This window comes from Salmo trutta, chromosome 13 (genome assembly GCF_901001165.1).
Source record: "Salmo trutta chromosome 13, fSalTru1.1, whole genome shotgun sequence".
Classification (NCBI taxonomy): Eukaryota; Metazoa; Chordata; class Actinopteri; order Salmoniformes; family Salmonidae; genus Salmo; species Salmo trutta.
The window spans coordinates 78,280,956-78,298,793 of NC_042969.1; the positions used below are offsets into that span (position 1 = coordinate 78,280,956).

The 17,838-nt window shown below is 48.4% G+C and overlaps 1 protein-coding gene across 1 annotated transcript in view; it reads left to right on the forward strand.

The window, feature by feature from the left end:
* The window catches only part of LOC115206848 (roundabout homolog 1-like), a 454,555-nt gene that overhangs the window by 403,128 nt on the left and 33,589 nt on the right, over positions 1 to 17,838 (forward strand). The window contains 3 exon segments of the mRNA XM_029774026.1: positions 142 to 345; positions 10,609 to 10,635; positions 16,184 to 16,226. Of these exon segments, the coding sequence (XP_029629886.1) occupies positions 142 to 345; positions 10,609 to 10,635; positions 16,184 to 16,226 (274 nt within the window).

Below are 17,838 nucleotides of genomic sequence, written 5' to 3' on the forward strand. Positions count from 1 at the left end.
TCCTACTCTCCCCTTCTCCTCTCCCCTCTTCTCCCCTCCTCTCCCCTCTCCTCTCCTCCCCTCTCTCCTCTCACCTCTCACATCCTCATCCTCTACCTCTATTTCACCCTTCTCAAATTCCATCCTCTCTCCCCCCTGTAGACTCATCGGGGCGTATGACGGAGGGTGTGTTGGAGCCAGAGAACACCCTGTCCCAGCAGATCAGTGAGGTGGTGAAGCAGCCGGCCTTCATAGCGGGGATAGGAGCGGCCTGTTGGATCATCCTCATGGTGTTCAGTATCTGGCTCTACCGACAGCGTAAGAAGAGGAGTGGCCTCAGTACTAACTACGCAGGCATCCGCAAGGGTCAGTACAACATGCCTCACCTAATGTCAGCACACTGGATTCACTTGCTCAAAGTGTCCTCAAGCACTGATCTAGGATCAGGTTAACAAACACCAAATGGAACAGTTAATAGGATGAAGAATAGAATAGCTGGTCTTGTATCAGTGATTAAGGGGCATTGTGTGATTCCTACTACTCCATCCATGTAGGGACTCTCATCTGAGCTCTCAATTGCAGCCCTCCATCCCCTCCATCCCCCCAGCAATCCCTCCATCCCCTCCATCCCCCCAGCAATCCCTCCATCCCCTCCATCCCCCCCAGCAATCCCTCCATCCCCTCCATCCCCCCAGCAAACCCTCCATCCCCCCAGCCATCCCTCCATCCCCTCTATCCCTCCAGCCATCTCTCCGTCCCCTCCGTCCCCTCAGCAATCCCTCCGTCCCCTATATCCCCTCAGCAATCCCTCCGTCCCCTCAGCCATCCCTCCGTCCCCTCCGTCCCCTCCATCCCCTCAGCCATCCCTCCGTCCCCTCCATCCACTCAGCCATCCCTCCATCCCCTCCGTCCCCTCCGTCCCCTCAGCAATCCCTCCGTCCCCTCAGCCATCCCTCGGTCCCCTCCGTCCCCTCCATCCCCTCAGCCATCCCGCCATCCCCTCCGTCCCCTCCATCCCCTCCATCCCCTCAGCCATCCCTCCGTCCCCTCCATCCCCTCAGCCATCCCTCCGTCCCCTCCATCCACTCAGCCATCCCTCCGTCCCCTCCGTCCCCTCAGCAATCCCTCCGTCCCCTCCATCCCCTCAGCAATCCCTCCATCCCTTCCATCCCCTCAGCAATCCCTCCATCCCCTCCATCCCCTCAGCAATCCCTCCGTCCCCTCAGCAATCCCTCCATCCCCTCCATCCCCTCAGCAATCCCTCCATCCCCTCAGCAATCCCTCCATCCCCTCAGCAATCCCTCCGTCCCCTCAGCCATCCCTCCATCCCCTCCATCCCCTCAGCAATCCCTCCGTCCCCTCAGCTATCCCTCCATCCCCTCCATCCCCACAGCAATCCCTCCATCCCCTCCATCCCCCCAGCAATCCCTCCATCCCCTCCATCCCCCCAGCAATCCCTCTGTCCCCTCCATCCCCCCAGCAAACCCTCCATCCCCCCAGCCATCCCTCCGTCCCCTCCGTCCCCTCAGCAATCCCTCCGTCCCCTCCGTCCCCTCCATCCCCTCAGCCATCCCTCCGTCCCCTCCATCCACTCAGCCATCCCTCCATCCCTCTGTCCCCTCCATCCCCCCAGCCATCTCTCCGTCCCCTCAGCAATCCCTCCGTCCCTTCCATCCCCTCAGCAATCCCTCCGTCCCCTCCATCCCCTCAGCAATCCCTCCATCCCCTCAGCAATCCCTCCATCCCCTCAGCCATCCCTCCGTCCCCTCCATCCACTCAGCCATCCCTCCATCCCCTCTGTCCCCTCCATCCCCTCAGCAATCCCTCCATCCCCTCCATCCCCTCAGCAATCCCTCCATCCCCTCAGCAATCCCTCCGTCCCCTCAGCCATCCCTCCATCCCCTCCATCCCCTCAGCAATCCCTCCGTCCCCTCAGCTATCCCTCCATCCCCTCCATCCCCACAGCAATCCCTCCATCCCCTCCATCCCCCCAGCAATCCCTCTGTCCCCTCCATCCCCCCAGCAAACCCTCCATCCCCCCAGCCATCCCTCCGTCCCCTCCGTCCCCTCAGCCATCCCTCTGTCCCCTCCATCCCCTCCATCCCTCAGCCATCCCTCCATCCCCCAGCCATCCCTCCGTCCCCTCCATCCCCTCAGCAATCCCTCCGTCCCCTCCATCCCCTCCATCCCCTCAGCAATCCCTCCATCCCCTCCATCCCCTCAGCAATCCCTCCATCCCCTCCATCCCCTCAGCAATCCCTCCGTCCCCTCCATCCCCTCAGGAATCCCTCCTCTCATATTAAAGTCTTGCATCATACTGTGCCATTTGAGTTGAGGTGAGGTCTACCATCTGAAAATGGTCGCTAGTACTTTGAGAAAGTTAAAAGCCCTTGAACATCTGCAGTTGAAAAATGGACCTGTCTCCTGCATAATGTCTTTCTATTCTGTTTTATATTTCCCTCTCTCTGATCCTGCCAGGGTGTTTTTGTGTGTGTAGTTCTTCTTTTGAAGTGCGTCTTCTGGTCCCACCAGTTTCTGTTAGCAGTTCCCACCGGAATGTGTCTGGAAAGACAGAACAACTTGCTACGACGAGCATAAATCAAGGAGAAACTAAAAAATGTTAAGCTTGAAGTATACTTTTAAAATAGTTTTCAGTGAAAGCCTTTGATGCAAATGACTGTTAGAGTTTGAAACATTGTGTCATACTGTTGCAAGAGATTCCTTACCATACCACTGTGTTTTTCATTCTCTATCCATGGGTTTAGTACTCAGTATCAGATGCTCTGTGCTCTCTAGGAGAGGACGCTGCTTACCTCACCTGCAGTGGGTTTACCTGTTCCCATGTGACAGGGTTCAGTACATGCCAAACCTCTGCCCACAATAGTTTAAGGATATAAAGGAGTGTTGTCAGGCTCTCATTTCTGTGCTGCCTGGTTTAATATGTGGCTGGCTGCAGGCGATGCAGCTGCTGCCTGCCTTTCCCATACCCTCCCCAAACCCCTACCTCCTTCTGCTGGGCTCAGGTACACTGCTGACTGGCAGGGTCAGGAGAGGTACACCATTCAACCTAGAGACACGGACAATATACTGGTCATACTCATACTCTGCCTATTGGGAGTCATGGAAACCTGGATTCATCTAGAAACCCTGTCCTTGCTTTGGAAAACCTTTGTTTCTGGCCTTGGTGGTTTATACCTCAGAGCTCTATCATGGATGAACATTAATATGGGTTTATAGTGAACATACTGGAGTTTGGTATCTCTACAGACTTACATAACTTACAGCAGAGGCCTTGATTTGCATAAGGAATAAGGTCTCTCTGTATATGTTGGATGCTGACTGCATTGTGTGCTACAGTAGTGTGATTAAGTTCTGCTCTGTGTTGCTATGGTGAGACAGACGATGAGGTCCCAGGGTTGGTCATCTTCATGGAAAAGGATTGTGTGGTATGTTAAAAATAAATCAATGCCCACATGTTATGCCCACATACAAGGCTTTTAATACTAGAACAGCCAGTCCTCATGGGACCTCAGTTTGAGCCAATGAGCAGTCATTCTGACTGCAACATTCTAACAGTGTAATAAATGTATTCAATATATGCTATCGCAAAAATAATATTTTGGTTGTTAGAATTAGAACATAAAGATGCCTTTTTTCAAAGAAAACAATAGCATTTTCATTAGTTTATGTTACTGTAGACTATCTACTGCCGGGTACTCAGGTGCTCAGAGGGTGGATACTGTAGAAGCTAAGGTTGGTAGAGAGAGAGAGGCTACTGTAGAGGCTGAGTTGGAGAGAGAGAGAGGGGATACTGTAGAGGCTGAGGTTGGAGAGAGAGAGGGGCTGCTGTAGAGGCTGAGATTGGTAGAGAGAGAGGAGATACTGTAGAGGCTGAGCTTGGTAGAGAGAGAGCCTACTGTAGAGGCTGAGATTGGTAGAGAGAGAGGGGCTACTGTAGAGGCTGAGATTGGTAGAGAGAGAGGGGCTACTGTAGAGGCTGAGTTTGGTAGAGAGAGAGGGGCTACTGTAGAGGCTGAGGTTGGTAGAGAGAGAGGGGCTACTGTAGAGCCTGAGGTTGGTAGAGAGAGAGGGGATACTGTAGAGGCTGAGGTTGGGAGAGAGAGAGGGGCTACTGTAGAGCCTGAGGTTGGTAGAGAGAGAGGGGATACTGTAGAGGCTGAGGTTGGGAGAGAGAGAGGGGATACTGTAGAGGCTGAGATTGGGAGAGAGAGAGGGGATACTGTAGAGGTTGAGTTTGGTAGAGAGAGAGGTGCTACTGTAGAGGCTGAGATTGGTAGAGAGAGAGGTGATACTGTAGAGACTGAGCTTGGTAGAGAGAGAGACTACTGTAGAGGCTGAGGTGATAGAGAGAAAGAGTCTACTGTAGAGGCTGAGGTGATAGAGAGAGAGAGACTACTGTAGAGGCTGAGGTGATAGAGAGAAAGAGCCTACTGTAGAGGCTGAGGTGATAGAGAGAAAGAGAGACTACTGTAGAGGCTGAGGTGATAGAGAGAGAGACTACTGTAGAGGCTGAGGTTGGTAGAGAGAGAGGTTACTGTAGAGGCTGAGGTTGGTAGAGAGAGAGGTTACTGTAGAGGCTGAGGTTGGTAGCGAGAGAGGTTACTGTAGAGACTGAGGTTGGTAGAGAGAGAGAGTTTACTGTAGAGGCTGAGGTGATAGAGAGAGAGGCTACTGTAGAGGCTGAGGTGATAGAGAGAGAGGCTACTGTAGAGGCTGAGGTTGGTAGCGAGAGAGGTTACTGTAGAGGCTGAGGTTGGTAGAGAGAGAGAGACTACTGTAGAGACTGAGGTGATAGAGAGAGAGGCTACTGTAGAGGCTGAGGTGATAGAGAGAGAGGCTACTGTAGAGACTGAGGTTGGTAGAGAGAGAGAGACTACTGTAGAGACTGAGGTGATAGAGAGAGAGGCTACTGTAGAGGCTGAGGTGATAGAGAGAGAGGCTACTGTAGAGGCTGAGGTTGGTAGAGAGAGAGGTTACTGTAGAGACTGAGGTGATAGAGAGAGAGGCTACTGTAGAGGCTGAGGTTGGTAGAGAGAGAGGCTACTGTAGAGGCTGAGGTTGGCTCCACACACCTTTAAGGAGCCCTTCCTTTTCTTCCAGAGGAGCCGAGCAGTGCATCAGTGTTTCCTCACATTAACTCTGTAACTCTCTGAGCTCATGTGGGCACAGCAGGCAAAAATGTCTTTCTCTCTCTCTCTCTCTCTCTCTCTCTCTCTCAACCCCCCCTTTCTGCTTTTTAAAACCACAAGAGGCCGTGCTCTTTGTTGGAACTGGTAACCAAGAATGTTTTGAGAAGAGAAGAAGAGTATAATTGCAACCACATGAAGCAACAAGCTGCACTCAGAGTGAAGTGGGTTGAATTGGAGTTGTGGAGAATTGGGAGAGGAGATATAGGACTGTGTGTGTGTGTGTGTGTGTGTGTGTGTGTGTGTGTGTGACTGTGCGTGCGCCTGTGTGTGTGCCTGTGTGTGCGCCTGTGTTTGTTCTTGGGTGTGTGTGTGTGTGTCTGTGTGTGTGCGTGGGTCTGTGTGTGTGGGGGTCTGTGTGTGCGTGGGTCTGTGTGTGCGTGGGTCTGTGTGTGCGTGGGTCTGTGTGTGCGTGGGTCTGTGTGTGTGTGTGTGTGTGTGTGTGTGTGTGCGCGTGCGCCTGTGCGTTCGCCTGTGCGGGCGCCTGTGTGTGCGCCTGTGTTTGTTCTTGGGTGTGTCTGTGTGTGTCTGTGTGTGTGTGTCTGTGTGTGTGTGTGTGTCTGTGTGTGTGTGTGTCTGTGTGTGTGTGTGTCTGTGTGTGCGCGGGTCTGTGTGTGCGTGGGTCTGTGTGTGCGTGGGTCTGTGTGACATTAGTACCACCGCCAAGATGTCTCATCCAGCCAGTGAATAAGCTGTCTGTGATGGTCTCTTGTCACTGTGGTTATTTGATTGACTTCAATCATGTTAATATTTCTCACGAGCACCTCGCATGCCAAGTGTCAATCTCTCTCCTCTTCAAAGCTGAAACGCAAACAGATAAAACATTCCAAATGGACCAATCTATTTGGCTGCTCTGAGCTTCAAGGGGAAAGAGCAGGAATCCAAACAAGAGGAAATAATTGTGGCATTAAAGGGACATTTGAAAGGTTGTTTCCATAAATAAAAGGACATGAAGAGGACAGCTGTACATCAGTGATAGCTACTGTGCCTTCAGAAAGTATTCATACCCCTTCATACCTATTCCACATGTTGTTGTATTACAGCCTGAATTCAAAATTGATAAAACATTTCTCACCCATCTACACACAAAACCCCACAACGACAAAGTGAAAATATGTTTTTAGACATTTTAGAAAATTTGTTGAAAATAAAAATGCAGAAATATCTAATTACAAAAGTAAGTATCACACCCCTGAGGAAGTACTTTGTAGAAGCACCTTTGGCAGTGGTTACAGCTGTGAGTCTTTCTGGGTACGTTTCTAAGAGCTTTCCACACCTGGATTGTGCAATATTTGCACAATTATTCAAGCTCTGTCAAACTGTAACTCGGCCACTCAGGAACATTCACTGTCTTCTTGGTAAGCAACTCCAGTGTAGATTTGGCCTTGTGTTTTAGGTTATTGTCCTGCTGAAAGGTGAATTCATCTCCCAGTGTCTGGTGGAAAGCAGACTGAACCAGAATTTCCTCTAGGATTTTTCCTGTGCTTAGCTCCAATCCATTTATTTTTATCCTGAACAACTCCCCAGTCCTCCACGATAAAAAGCATACCCATAACATGATGCAGCCACCACTATGCTTGAAAATATGTGGAGAGTGGTACTCAGTAATATGTTGTGTTGGATTTGCCCCAAACATAACACTTTGTATTCAGGACAAAAAGTGAATTGTTTTGCCATTTTTTTTTGCTGTATTACTATAGTGCCTTGTTGCTAACAGGATGCCTGTTTTGGAATATTTTTCTGTATAGGCTTCCTTCTTTTCACTCTGTCAATCAGGTTAGTATTGTGGAATGGGAAAGGGGGATACCTAGTCAGTTGTACAACTGAATGCATTCATCTGAAATGTGTCTTCTGCATTTAACCCAAGGTTGGGAACAGTGGGTTAACTGCCTCGCTCAGGGGAACAGTGGGTTAACTGCCTCGTTCAGGGGAACAGTGGGTTAACTGCCTCGCTCAGGGGAACAGTGGGTTAACTGCCTTGTTCAGGGGAACAGTGGGGTTAACTGCCTCACTCAGGGGAACAGTGGGTTAACTGCCTTGCTCAGGGGAACAGTGGGTTAACTGCCTTGCTCAGGGGAACAGTGGGTTAACTGCCTTGTTCAGGGGAACAGTGGGTTAACTGCCTTGCTCAGGGGAACAGTGGGTTAACTGCCTCGTTCAGGGGAACAGTGGGTTAACTGCCTTGCTCAGGGGAACAGTGGGTTAACTGCCTCGTTCAGGGGAACAGTGGGGTTAACTGCCTTGCTCAGGGGAACAGTGGGTTAACTGCCTTGCTCAGGGGAACAGTGGGTTAACTGCCTCGTTCAGGGGAACAGTGGGTTAACTGCCTTGCTCAGGGGAACAGTGGGTTAACTGCCTTGCTCAGGGGAACAGTGGGTTAACTGCCTTGCTCAGGGGAACAGTGGGTTAACTGCCTCGTTCAGGGGAACAGTGGGTTAACTGCCTTGTTCAGGGGAACAGTGGGTTAACTGCCTCGCTCAGGGGAACAGTGGGTTAACTGCCTCGTTCAGGGGAACAGTGGGTTAACTGCCTTGCTCAGGGGAACAGTGGGTTAACTGCCTCGTTCAGGGGAACAGTGGGTTAACTGCCTTGTTCAGGGGAACAGTGGGTTAACTGCCTCGCTCAGGGGAACAGTGGGTTAACTGCCTCGTTCAGGGGAACAGTGGGTTAACTGCCTTGCTCAGGGGAACAGTGGGTTAACTGCCTCGTTCAGGGGAACAGTGGGTTAACTGCCTTGTTCAGGGGAACAGTGGGGTTAACTGCCTTGTTCAGGGGAACAGTGGGTTAACTGCCTTGTTCAGGGGAACAGTGGGTTAACTGCCTCGCTCAGGGGAACAGTGGGTTAACTGCCTCGTTCAGGGGAACAGTGGGTTAACTGCCTTGCTCAGGGGAACAGTGGGTTAACTGCCTCGTTCAGGGGAACAGTGGGTTAACTGCCTTGTTCAGGGGAACAGTGGGTTAACTGCCTCGCTCAGGGGAACAGTGGGTTAACTGCCTCGTTCAGGGGAACAGTGGGTTAACTGCCTTGCTCAGGGGAACAGTGGGTTAACTGCCTCGTTCAGGGGAACAGTGGGTTAACTGCCTCGTTCAGGGGAACAGTGGGTTAACTGCCTCGCTCAGGGGAACAGTGGGTTAACTGCCTCGTTCAGGGGAACAGTGGGTTAACTGCCTCGCTCAGGGGAACAGTGGGTTAACTGCCTCGCTCAGGGGAACAGTGGGTTAACTGCCTTGCTCAGGGGAACAGTGGGTTAACTGCCTTGCTCAGGGGAACAGTGGGTTAACTGCCTTGCTCAGGGGAACAGTGGGTTAACTGCCTTGCTCAGGGGAACAGTGGGTTAACTGCCTCGCTCAGGGGAACAGTGGGTTAACTGCCTCGTTCAGGGGAACAGTGGGTTAACTGCCTCGTTCAGGGGAACAGTGGGTTAACTGCCTCGCTCAGGGGAACAGTGGGTTAACTGCCTTGCTCAGGGGAACAGTGGGTTAACTGCCTTGTTCAGGGGAACAGTGGGTTAACTGCCTTGCTCAGGGGAACAGTGGGTTAACTGCCTTGCTCAGGGGAACAGTGGGTTAACTGCCTTGCTCAGGGGAACAGTGGGTTAACTGCCTTGCTCAGGGGAACAGTGGGTTAACTGCCTTGCTCAGGGGAACAGTGGGTTAACTGCCTTGCTCAGGGGAACAGTGGGTTAACTGCCTTGCTCAGGGGAACAGTGGGTTAACTGCCTTGCTCAGGGGAACAGTGGGTTAACTGCCTCGTTCAGGGGAACAGTGGGGTTAACTGCCTCGTTCAGGGGAACAGTGGGTTAACTGCCTTGCTCAGGGGAACAGTGGGGTTAACTGCCTCGTTCAGGGGAACAGTGGGTTAACTGCCTTGCTCAGGGGAACAGTGGGGTTAACTGCCTCGTTCACGGGAACAGTGGGTTAACTGCCTTGTTCAGGGGAACAGTGGGTTAACTGCCTTGCTCAGGGGAACAGTGGGTTAACTGCCTTGTTCAGGGGAACAGTGGGTTAACTGCCTTGCTCAGGGGCGGAAAGACAGATTTTTACCTTGTCAGACCCATCCTCATTTTTCTCCTATCACAACCATTCAAATCTGTAATTGTTTTAAAGTCTCCATTGGCCTCATGGTGAAATCCCTGAGCGGTTTCCTTCCTCTCCGGCAACTGAGTTAGGAAGGATGCCTTTAACTTTGTAGTGACTGGTGTGTTGATACACCATCAAAAGTGTAATTAATAACTTCACCAAAGGGATATTCAATTATTCTGGGGTGAATTGAAATTGAGAACAACAAAAATAACAACTAACACGTACTTAATAAAAAATGAATGAAATGTTTAAAATATATAACTAATAATAATAATCCAACCTAATACATTTTATGAGGATAAACAACGATCTAGAAAATTGAGTGATTGAACTAATTTAAAGTCGGGTTTTAATCTCCTTGCAATCTCCTCCTATCTTGTTTGAAGAAAGAAAGGTACACTTCTATATGAGTATTAAGCAGCTTGTTGTGATATGGGATGTAATGGATCATGATGAACGGACATCAAAACCATCAGGCAAAATTACGTTCAATGATGAGACAACCCATACGTTCAATGATGAGACAACCCATACGTTCAATGATGAGACAACCCATACGTTCAATGATGAGACAACCCATACGTTCAATGATGAGACAACCCATACGTTCAATGATGAGACAACCCATACGTTCAATGATGAGACAACCCATACGTTCAATGATGAGACAACCCATACGTTCAATGATGAGACAACCCATACGTTCAATGATGAGACAACCCATACGTTCAATGATGAGACAACCCATACGTTCAATGATGAGACAACCCATACGTTCAATGATGAGACAACCCATTCCCTCAAATGTTTCATGTTTAATATGTGCTGCCAGTTACTGCTGATGGTTTGAGCACCGTGCTCAACAATGCCTGCCAAAATGGGTTAAATTGGCCAATGATCAGATACATAAATACATTAAAATCCTCAGATCTAATTCTGTACTAGTCAGGAAACATCGTAGTGGTGTTAGAAGCTTTAGAGAGAGGAAATAACACCGAAAGAGAAGGTAACTAATTCTACACTAAACTTGAATCATCAAAATAGTGTTTTCAACCTTTTCCAGTAGTGCTCTCAGTCCCTGGCAAGGTGTTGCACAAGTAGTGTTACAACACACCATGTAATGCTTCAAAACATCTCAGGATGATGGGTTTCAATACTCCAGCAAAGTTAAGGTTTGTCTCCTTTGCGTTAGTTTTGATGTTACAAAGCACAATGTAGAGAACCCTGTTGTGTGTTTCTCATTGGATTCAAGAGGAATATACATGTTGCTATTTTATGTTATATTAACTGGGTTTTTCTCTCTCTTTCCTCTTTCTTGTGCCTCTGCTTCAACCTACAGTGCCATCCTTTACCTTCACTCCTACAGGTAAGCACTCCTGATAACTCTTGACTTAATTTCATAGCACTTTCTCTATAAAATCTCATAACAGTCCGCCTTTCAATGCAAGACTGCACTCCCTGAGTCACACAGTGATGGCCTGAACAGCTCTAGCAGTCATTCTGCTCAGTCAGTCGGAAGACTCACTCCTTAGTTAAAAATGCTAAGCCACAAGAAAGGGAGCAGTGTGGTGTGAGGTCTAAGGAACTATAACAGAGATGTTTTACCAACTGGTGCAGGCAGTGCGTTCAGAGGTAAGCACTTAAAGAGGAGCGAGCCGTGCCATCCATGCTACTAACAAACTGTTAAAACTGGCGGGGACTTGATCAAAGGGCTGTTGCTGCCTGCCTCTTTGCCTCTGATGGCATTTAGGATGATGACACATCTCCAGTCACATGGACTGATTAGACAGAGCTGTGGACAGGCAGAAAGGAGCGACTGAGGGTAGATGTGAACTGGACTGACACGAACAGAGCACTCTCTCTCTCTCTTTCTGTGTGTTTATCTCTCTCTTTCTGTCTATCTGTCTCTTCTCTCTCACGCTCTCTTTCTCTCTCTCTTTCTGTGTGTTTATCTCTCTTTCACTATTCTCTCTCTCGCTCTCTCTCCCCCCCACTCCTGCCGAGATGCGTGTGTAGTTGGCACTTGTGTCACAACACCTGTGCTCATTCTTGTAAATCAGAGAGAGAGCAAAAGAGAGTGAGAGAGAGAAGAAGAGAGAGAGAGGGGGAGTTATGTGAGGCTTGTGGTTATGGTGACTAATCCCATCTGTGCAGAGCAGAGGCTGTATCTAAACTGTGCGAGTTGTTTTTCTCCTCCTTGTCAGCTTTGGGCCCTAGGATCACGTCTAATAGTTTGAGTGTTTCAGTCCTCTGTTCTGAACTGCTGGAACTCTTTTAGGTGAAACCTATTCAGTCAGCTGGTTAGTTTTGGGCCAGTTCCTTAATGCTTGAGGTTAGAGTTTCTGCTTGTTGAAGTTTACAATCCTAGAAGCTGCCATGACGCTGAATGTAAAGGCAGGATGTTGTCAGTGCTAATCTTCCACTAGATGCTGATTTGAGAGGCACTACAATGGTTTTAGTTGTGGAATTCCTGAATGCGCTGAATGTCCTATATACAGATGCCAAATGTAGACTTTCTCTCTCTCAACAGGAGAGGGGGAGAGCGAGAGAGTGAGAGACTTGCCTTTTTGTCTTTCTTTTATGAAACAATCTAATTTCATTAAAACCTCACCCCCCCTCAAAATAAAACAGCGAAATATATCCTGTACTGCGTACATGTACCATACTCACCTTTCCCTGTACCACACGATACAAAAACACACCACACATCACAATAACCAAAAAACCTCACCACTTCTACAAATGTATTTCCAAAACATCTTCCCCAGCTATACAGACAGCCCCCCAACACACCATATGTCCTGAAACATCTTCCCCAGCTATACAGACAGCCCCCCAACACACCATATGTCCTGAAACATCTTCCCCAGCTATACAGACAGCCCCCCAACACACCATATGTCCTGAAACATCTCCACACTTTTTATCATTTTAGAGAATTCTACCCTAAGACACGCAGAGACCATCCCATTAAATAATAGTAAAGGGTCTGTTATCCCTCCACCTTTGACCCTGTTCCTCCTTGTTAGCCAAATAGCCAACTTTGCCTGAGCAAACAGAATATTCAACAAAACACATTTGACCTTCTCCTTATTTGAATACCTGTATCCCATTATTAACACCCCAACAGTAAAAACCACCCCCAACCTCTCACACAGACATTCCAACAGAGACATTAGTGACATTAACCTGGTGCACACAGAAAACACATGAATCACAGTTTCTCTCATAACACAGAAAGGACACCCCTGCCCGACTCCTGGTTCAACCCGTGCCAACCAGCTGTTAGTGGCCAGGGCTCCATGTAGAACCCTCCACTGGAGGTCCCCTGACCTCTTCGGTACTGGGAGTTTGTAGAGCCCCCTCCAGAGCTGTATACTGTTGACAGAATAGCCGAATTTGGACTTTCCCCACATCCCACCATTGACTCAGAGACTCATACTCCTCTCTTCGCTGCCCCCACCTTTCCCAAAAAGTCTGCAAACCTGAGCACAAAGTGGCATCTTGTAAGAGCTTTGCATTAAACTTCCAATAGGATGCCTGCCGAGGCCCTGGTGAAATAGACAGCTGAGCCACGGTTATGTGATGATCCGAAAACCCCACCGAGAGAATGGTACCGACCAACAGCATATTACTCAGATTCCTGGACACGTAAAAACGTTTACTGTCTTGTGTTGGGATGTTTATTTCTCCAAACATCCACTAGGTTGAACTGATTAATGATGTCCCTTGACACTCCCACTGACACTGAATGAGGCTCTTCCCCATTTCTGTCTTTCGTAAAGTCCATTGTACAGTTCCAGTCCCCGCCGACCACCAGCGTCTCCTCAGGCGCTACTTGTGAGAGTTCCTGTCTAAGACACCCAAATATAACCCCCCTCTCTCTCCCTGTGTTAGGTGCATACACATTTATAAAGACAAAACCCATGTTGTTAATTTCTGCTTTTACAACAAGCAGCCTACCCCTACACACCTCCTTTGAGGAGCACATTTTTACAGACAGACCCGGTACAAAAAGGACTGCCACCCCTGCACTAGAATTTGTCCCATGGCTCAACACACTTGCCCCTTTCCACCAGAGCCCCCAATCGACTTCATTCACCACATCACTATGCATCTCCTGCAGAAACAACACCTGTACTTTTTTTTGTTTTACATATTCACCCAACACACTCCTCTTTCCCGCATCTCTGGCGCCATTTATATTGAGCGAGCCTACCCAAAGAGTCTCCATAAAAAGTGGAAGAAAAGCCAGCAAAGAAAGAGACCAATAGCAAAGCTCAAAAAGCCCCAGTGCAAGAAAGAAACTATACATCTAAACAGTGTCTGAAGGTCGACCTTTACGCACTGTTGTGACCCACTTCCAACCTAAACCGTTTCCTAGGTGAGAGGACACCATGCCCCTCATTTTTCATAGCATGTTTTTCCCCTTGGTCTCATTCAGGAACTTTGTCAGTTCCCTCAACCTGTACTTTGACCCCTCTGCTCGACTGGCTGTCAGCTCCAGGACCCATTGAAGAGGAGTCTGAAGAAAAGGCCTCCTCACCCTCTTCCTCAGACTCACTTTCCTCCTCTCTCCATCTCCCATCCTGACCACCTGCCCTTCCTCTCTGGTCAGGGCCTCCCACCCCAGCACTAGGCAAAGGTTCCTTGGTGCCTTTGACCACCCCAGCCTCTCCCCTCCCAACTTCTTTCTTCTCCCCCTTTTTCCTTTCCGCTTGACACCCTCCTCCTCCCCCCAGTCTCTTACACTTCCCCACTATACTCTCCTCATCCACTAGCATAACCTGACTAGACCCAGTCTCATCTACACCACCATCTCTAGCCTGACTAGACCCAGCCTCATCTACACCACCATCTCTAGCCAGACTAGACCCAGCCTCATCTACACCACCATCTCTAGCCTGACTAGACCCAGCCTCATCTACACCACCATCTCTAGCCTGACTAGACCCAGCCTCATCTACACCAGCATCCATAGCCTGACTAGACCCAGCCTCATCTACACCACCATCTCTAGCCTGACTAGACCCAGCCTCATCTACACCACCATCTCTAGCCTGAATAGTGCCAGCCTCATCTACACCACCATCCATAGCATGACTAGACCCAGCCTCATCTACACCACCATCTCTAGCCTGAATAGTGCCAGCCTCATCTACACCACCATCCATAGCATGACTAGGCCCAGCCTCAGCAACCCCACCATCTCTGGCATGACTAGGCCCAGCCTCTCCTGTCTGTGTCTCATTGCCCCTTGCACGTTGACCTCGATTTACCCCACTGGCGCTTGTACCCTCACCTTGTCTATGACCTTTATGTGGGCACGCAAAGCTCTTATGCCCCAAATCCCCACACTCAAAGCACTGTAGACTATCTGTGCTGGCAACCCCTGCGTAGAGCCCCTCCCCATGTCACACTTTAAAATGCACATTTAGCTGTTGCTCATTGTTATTCAGAAACATAAACACTTGCCTCCGGAACGAAACAGCGTGCTTAATGACATCTGCCTGAAAACCTGCCGACACAAAAACCACTAGCAAACTTACCAAAACGACTCAGCTCTTTCCTGATTTGATCATCCGTAATAAACGGAGGCAAATTTGCAACTACCATCCTTGTCAAAGGGGTAGAAAGAGGCGAAATTGGCACCAACACAACCCTTACAAATATTCCACTAGCAATTATCCTACCAACCAAATGTCTTTCATGAACACAACGACAGCTTTGTTCATTCTGGAAGCAGAATGTATACATTCAGCTCCTACCTGTTGACCGACCGCGAGCAGAACCTCCTCCACCTTAACTCCATTCTCAGGAACACACCTGAATCCATGCCATATCGACAGCGTCTCCTCCACCTTAACTCCATTCTCAGAAACACACCTGAATCCATGCCGTATCGACAGCGTCTCCTCCGCGCTAGGCTGAAAAGCCATCGCGCACACCACACCGTCCAAACCCCAGGAAACTAACTCTGTCCTCTTCCACCCTAATTTTGAAAAAAACCTGTGGATACCGCTTTAAAAAATAGTGCATTAACCCTCCACCGTAGAAAATAAATAATTATATTTGCAATCTCACTCTCCCTCTCTCCCACCATATTGGTCCCGACACACACATACTTCTGGCATTGGTTATCATCAGCTTTCCTCCCCGGATCTGAGGAACGAGAGAAAAGGTTCAACCAGAACTGCACGCCTAACATTGCAAAGTATTCCCTCAGTATAAAAGCGCTGTATTTCCTCACCCATGAAGTTATGAGTCTTTGCAAAACCATGACCAAAGGAATTCAGAGTTTAAAAAAACTATGTCGGTCATTTTTTGATGGGAGTATAAACTCACAAATGAATCTTAGTGAGCCATGTATGTCCTGAGGTCCCAGTGATAGAAACCCAAAGTACTGTACTACTGTACTCAGCCAGCCAGCCAGCCAGCCCAAAAACCCTCCCACCCCTTCCTCAGAGAAGAGATTGTAATTAAAGTTGGAGTTTATCTCTCCTTCACACCGGCAGCTTAAAGCTCCTTGAAAGAGTCCAACTTCCAGCATGCTGCGCTTCAAACACACGCCAACCATGCCAGGAGACCAAAGCACTGTGCAGCCCCCTAAGCCTCCACACACACACACACACACACACACACACACACACACACACACACACACACACACACACACACACACACACACACACACACACAGTGACTCAGTCTGCACCGATCTACACACACGCATACATGCGTAAACATACCACTATCAAAAATACCACACACCGCACACATACAAACACAGGCTTACAGGAGAGCTAAACACACTCCACAGTCCATGTTATTGTGTTTTGATAAGCCTGTTACTCTGATGATGATTGTGATTATGGTGTTCATGTCTGTACCTTTCTCTGTCTCTCTGTTCTCAGTGGCGTACCAGAGAGGGGGAGAGGCTGTCAGCACTGCTGGAAGGTAAGAATACATGTCTACTATGAGAGGGGGTGTTGTCTACATGTATATTTGTCTCTTCTGTATGAATATGAAACATCAAATAAAAGAACATAACATATGGATCATGGTATCATATTCCAAGAGACAGATGGACATTTGGTGAGGAGTGGGTACTTGGTAGAATGTGAGGGAAGGTGTACCTTTCTCTGAAGGACACTAGGGGGAGGGCTTTTACTTCATAAAGCTTACAGCACAGGCAGAGGTGGAGAGGGGAGGAGAGGAGAAGTGAAGGGAGGAGAAGGGAGTACAGGAGAGGGGAGGGAGAGGAGGAAGGAAATGGGAAGGAGAGGAAAGAGGAGGGAGGGAGGGAGGTGATGGAAAAGAAGGGAGGAGTTCAGAGGGGAGAAGAGGGGAGGGAGAGGAGAAGAGAAGAGGGGATGGGAGCAGAGGAGACGGGAAGGAGGTGCAGAAAGTACTTTGATACCAGCAGGAACAAATGATTGTCTCATTTGCCCAAACCCCTATCCTCCTCATCCCACAGAGAAGAGCACCATGTCTGGCCACAAGGCTGTGCCATAGCATCATCTCTAACATACACAGAGATGGCGATAGTTGAGTTTGCACACACCCTACTCTTTAGAATGGAGGGCCCTATGTAAATAGATGGGAGGAATGATACAGGAGAGGGTGTGACAGTGACCAGTAGCCTATGCGTTGTTTTCCAGACTACCTACTAGTCTCGCGTACTGAGACACTCATACATTCAGACACTGATGTTATAGTCTCCTCGATCATCTAGAACCCACGTTGATGGCAGTGTATCTACAGACTTGTTTGAATTAAAGCAGTGTTTTGGTATTGTCCCCTCTGGTTGCCTATTGTTCCATAGCCGTTATGTGTCTATCTATACAATCATGTTATTACCCTGCTCTGTGATTGAGTCAGGTCTACTGCCTGAACATGGGAGCTCTGCTCAAAGACAATGTCCATTCTCTACATATCTCCACTGAACCACTCAGATGATTGAGGAGCCATTTTGAGATTGTATTTGTCTCTCCAAGACAAATGTGTTCACTACTCAAAGTGAATGTGGAGACTGTAAGCGGAGACTAAGTCATCTGAATAGGAAACGGGGAAAAAACGCAGTACAATGCGAATGTCTGACAGGTTGGATTGTTCCAGTGGTAGTGATGGGAGAGAAATAACAGTTAAAGGCTTTTGTGATGTTTGTGCTAGTATAGCCTTTGGGCTCTAATAGATCACCCCATTTGATGAGAAGTATAAGGCTATTTAGTCTGGCTGCTTCAAATGTAAAATGCTTCAAATGTAAAATGTCGATTGTTTGATTGTTTGATCGTTAGGCTGTTGGTCGACCGAGACTGTTTTAGTTGAGCAGTAACAAATATATATATATATATATATATATATATATATATATATATATATACAATACCAGTCAAAAGTTCTAGAACACCTACTCATTCAAAGGTTTTTCTTTATTTTTACTATATTCTACATGTGGAATGCTAGTGAAGACATTAAAACTATGAAATAACACATATGGAACCATGAAGTAACCAATAAAGTGTTAAACACATCACAATATATGTTATATTTCAGATTCTTCAAAGTA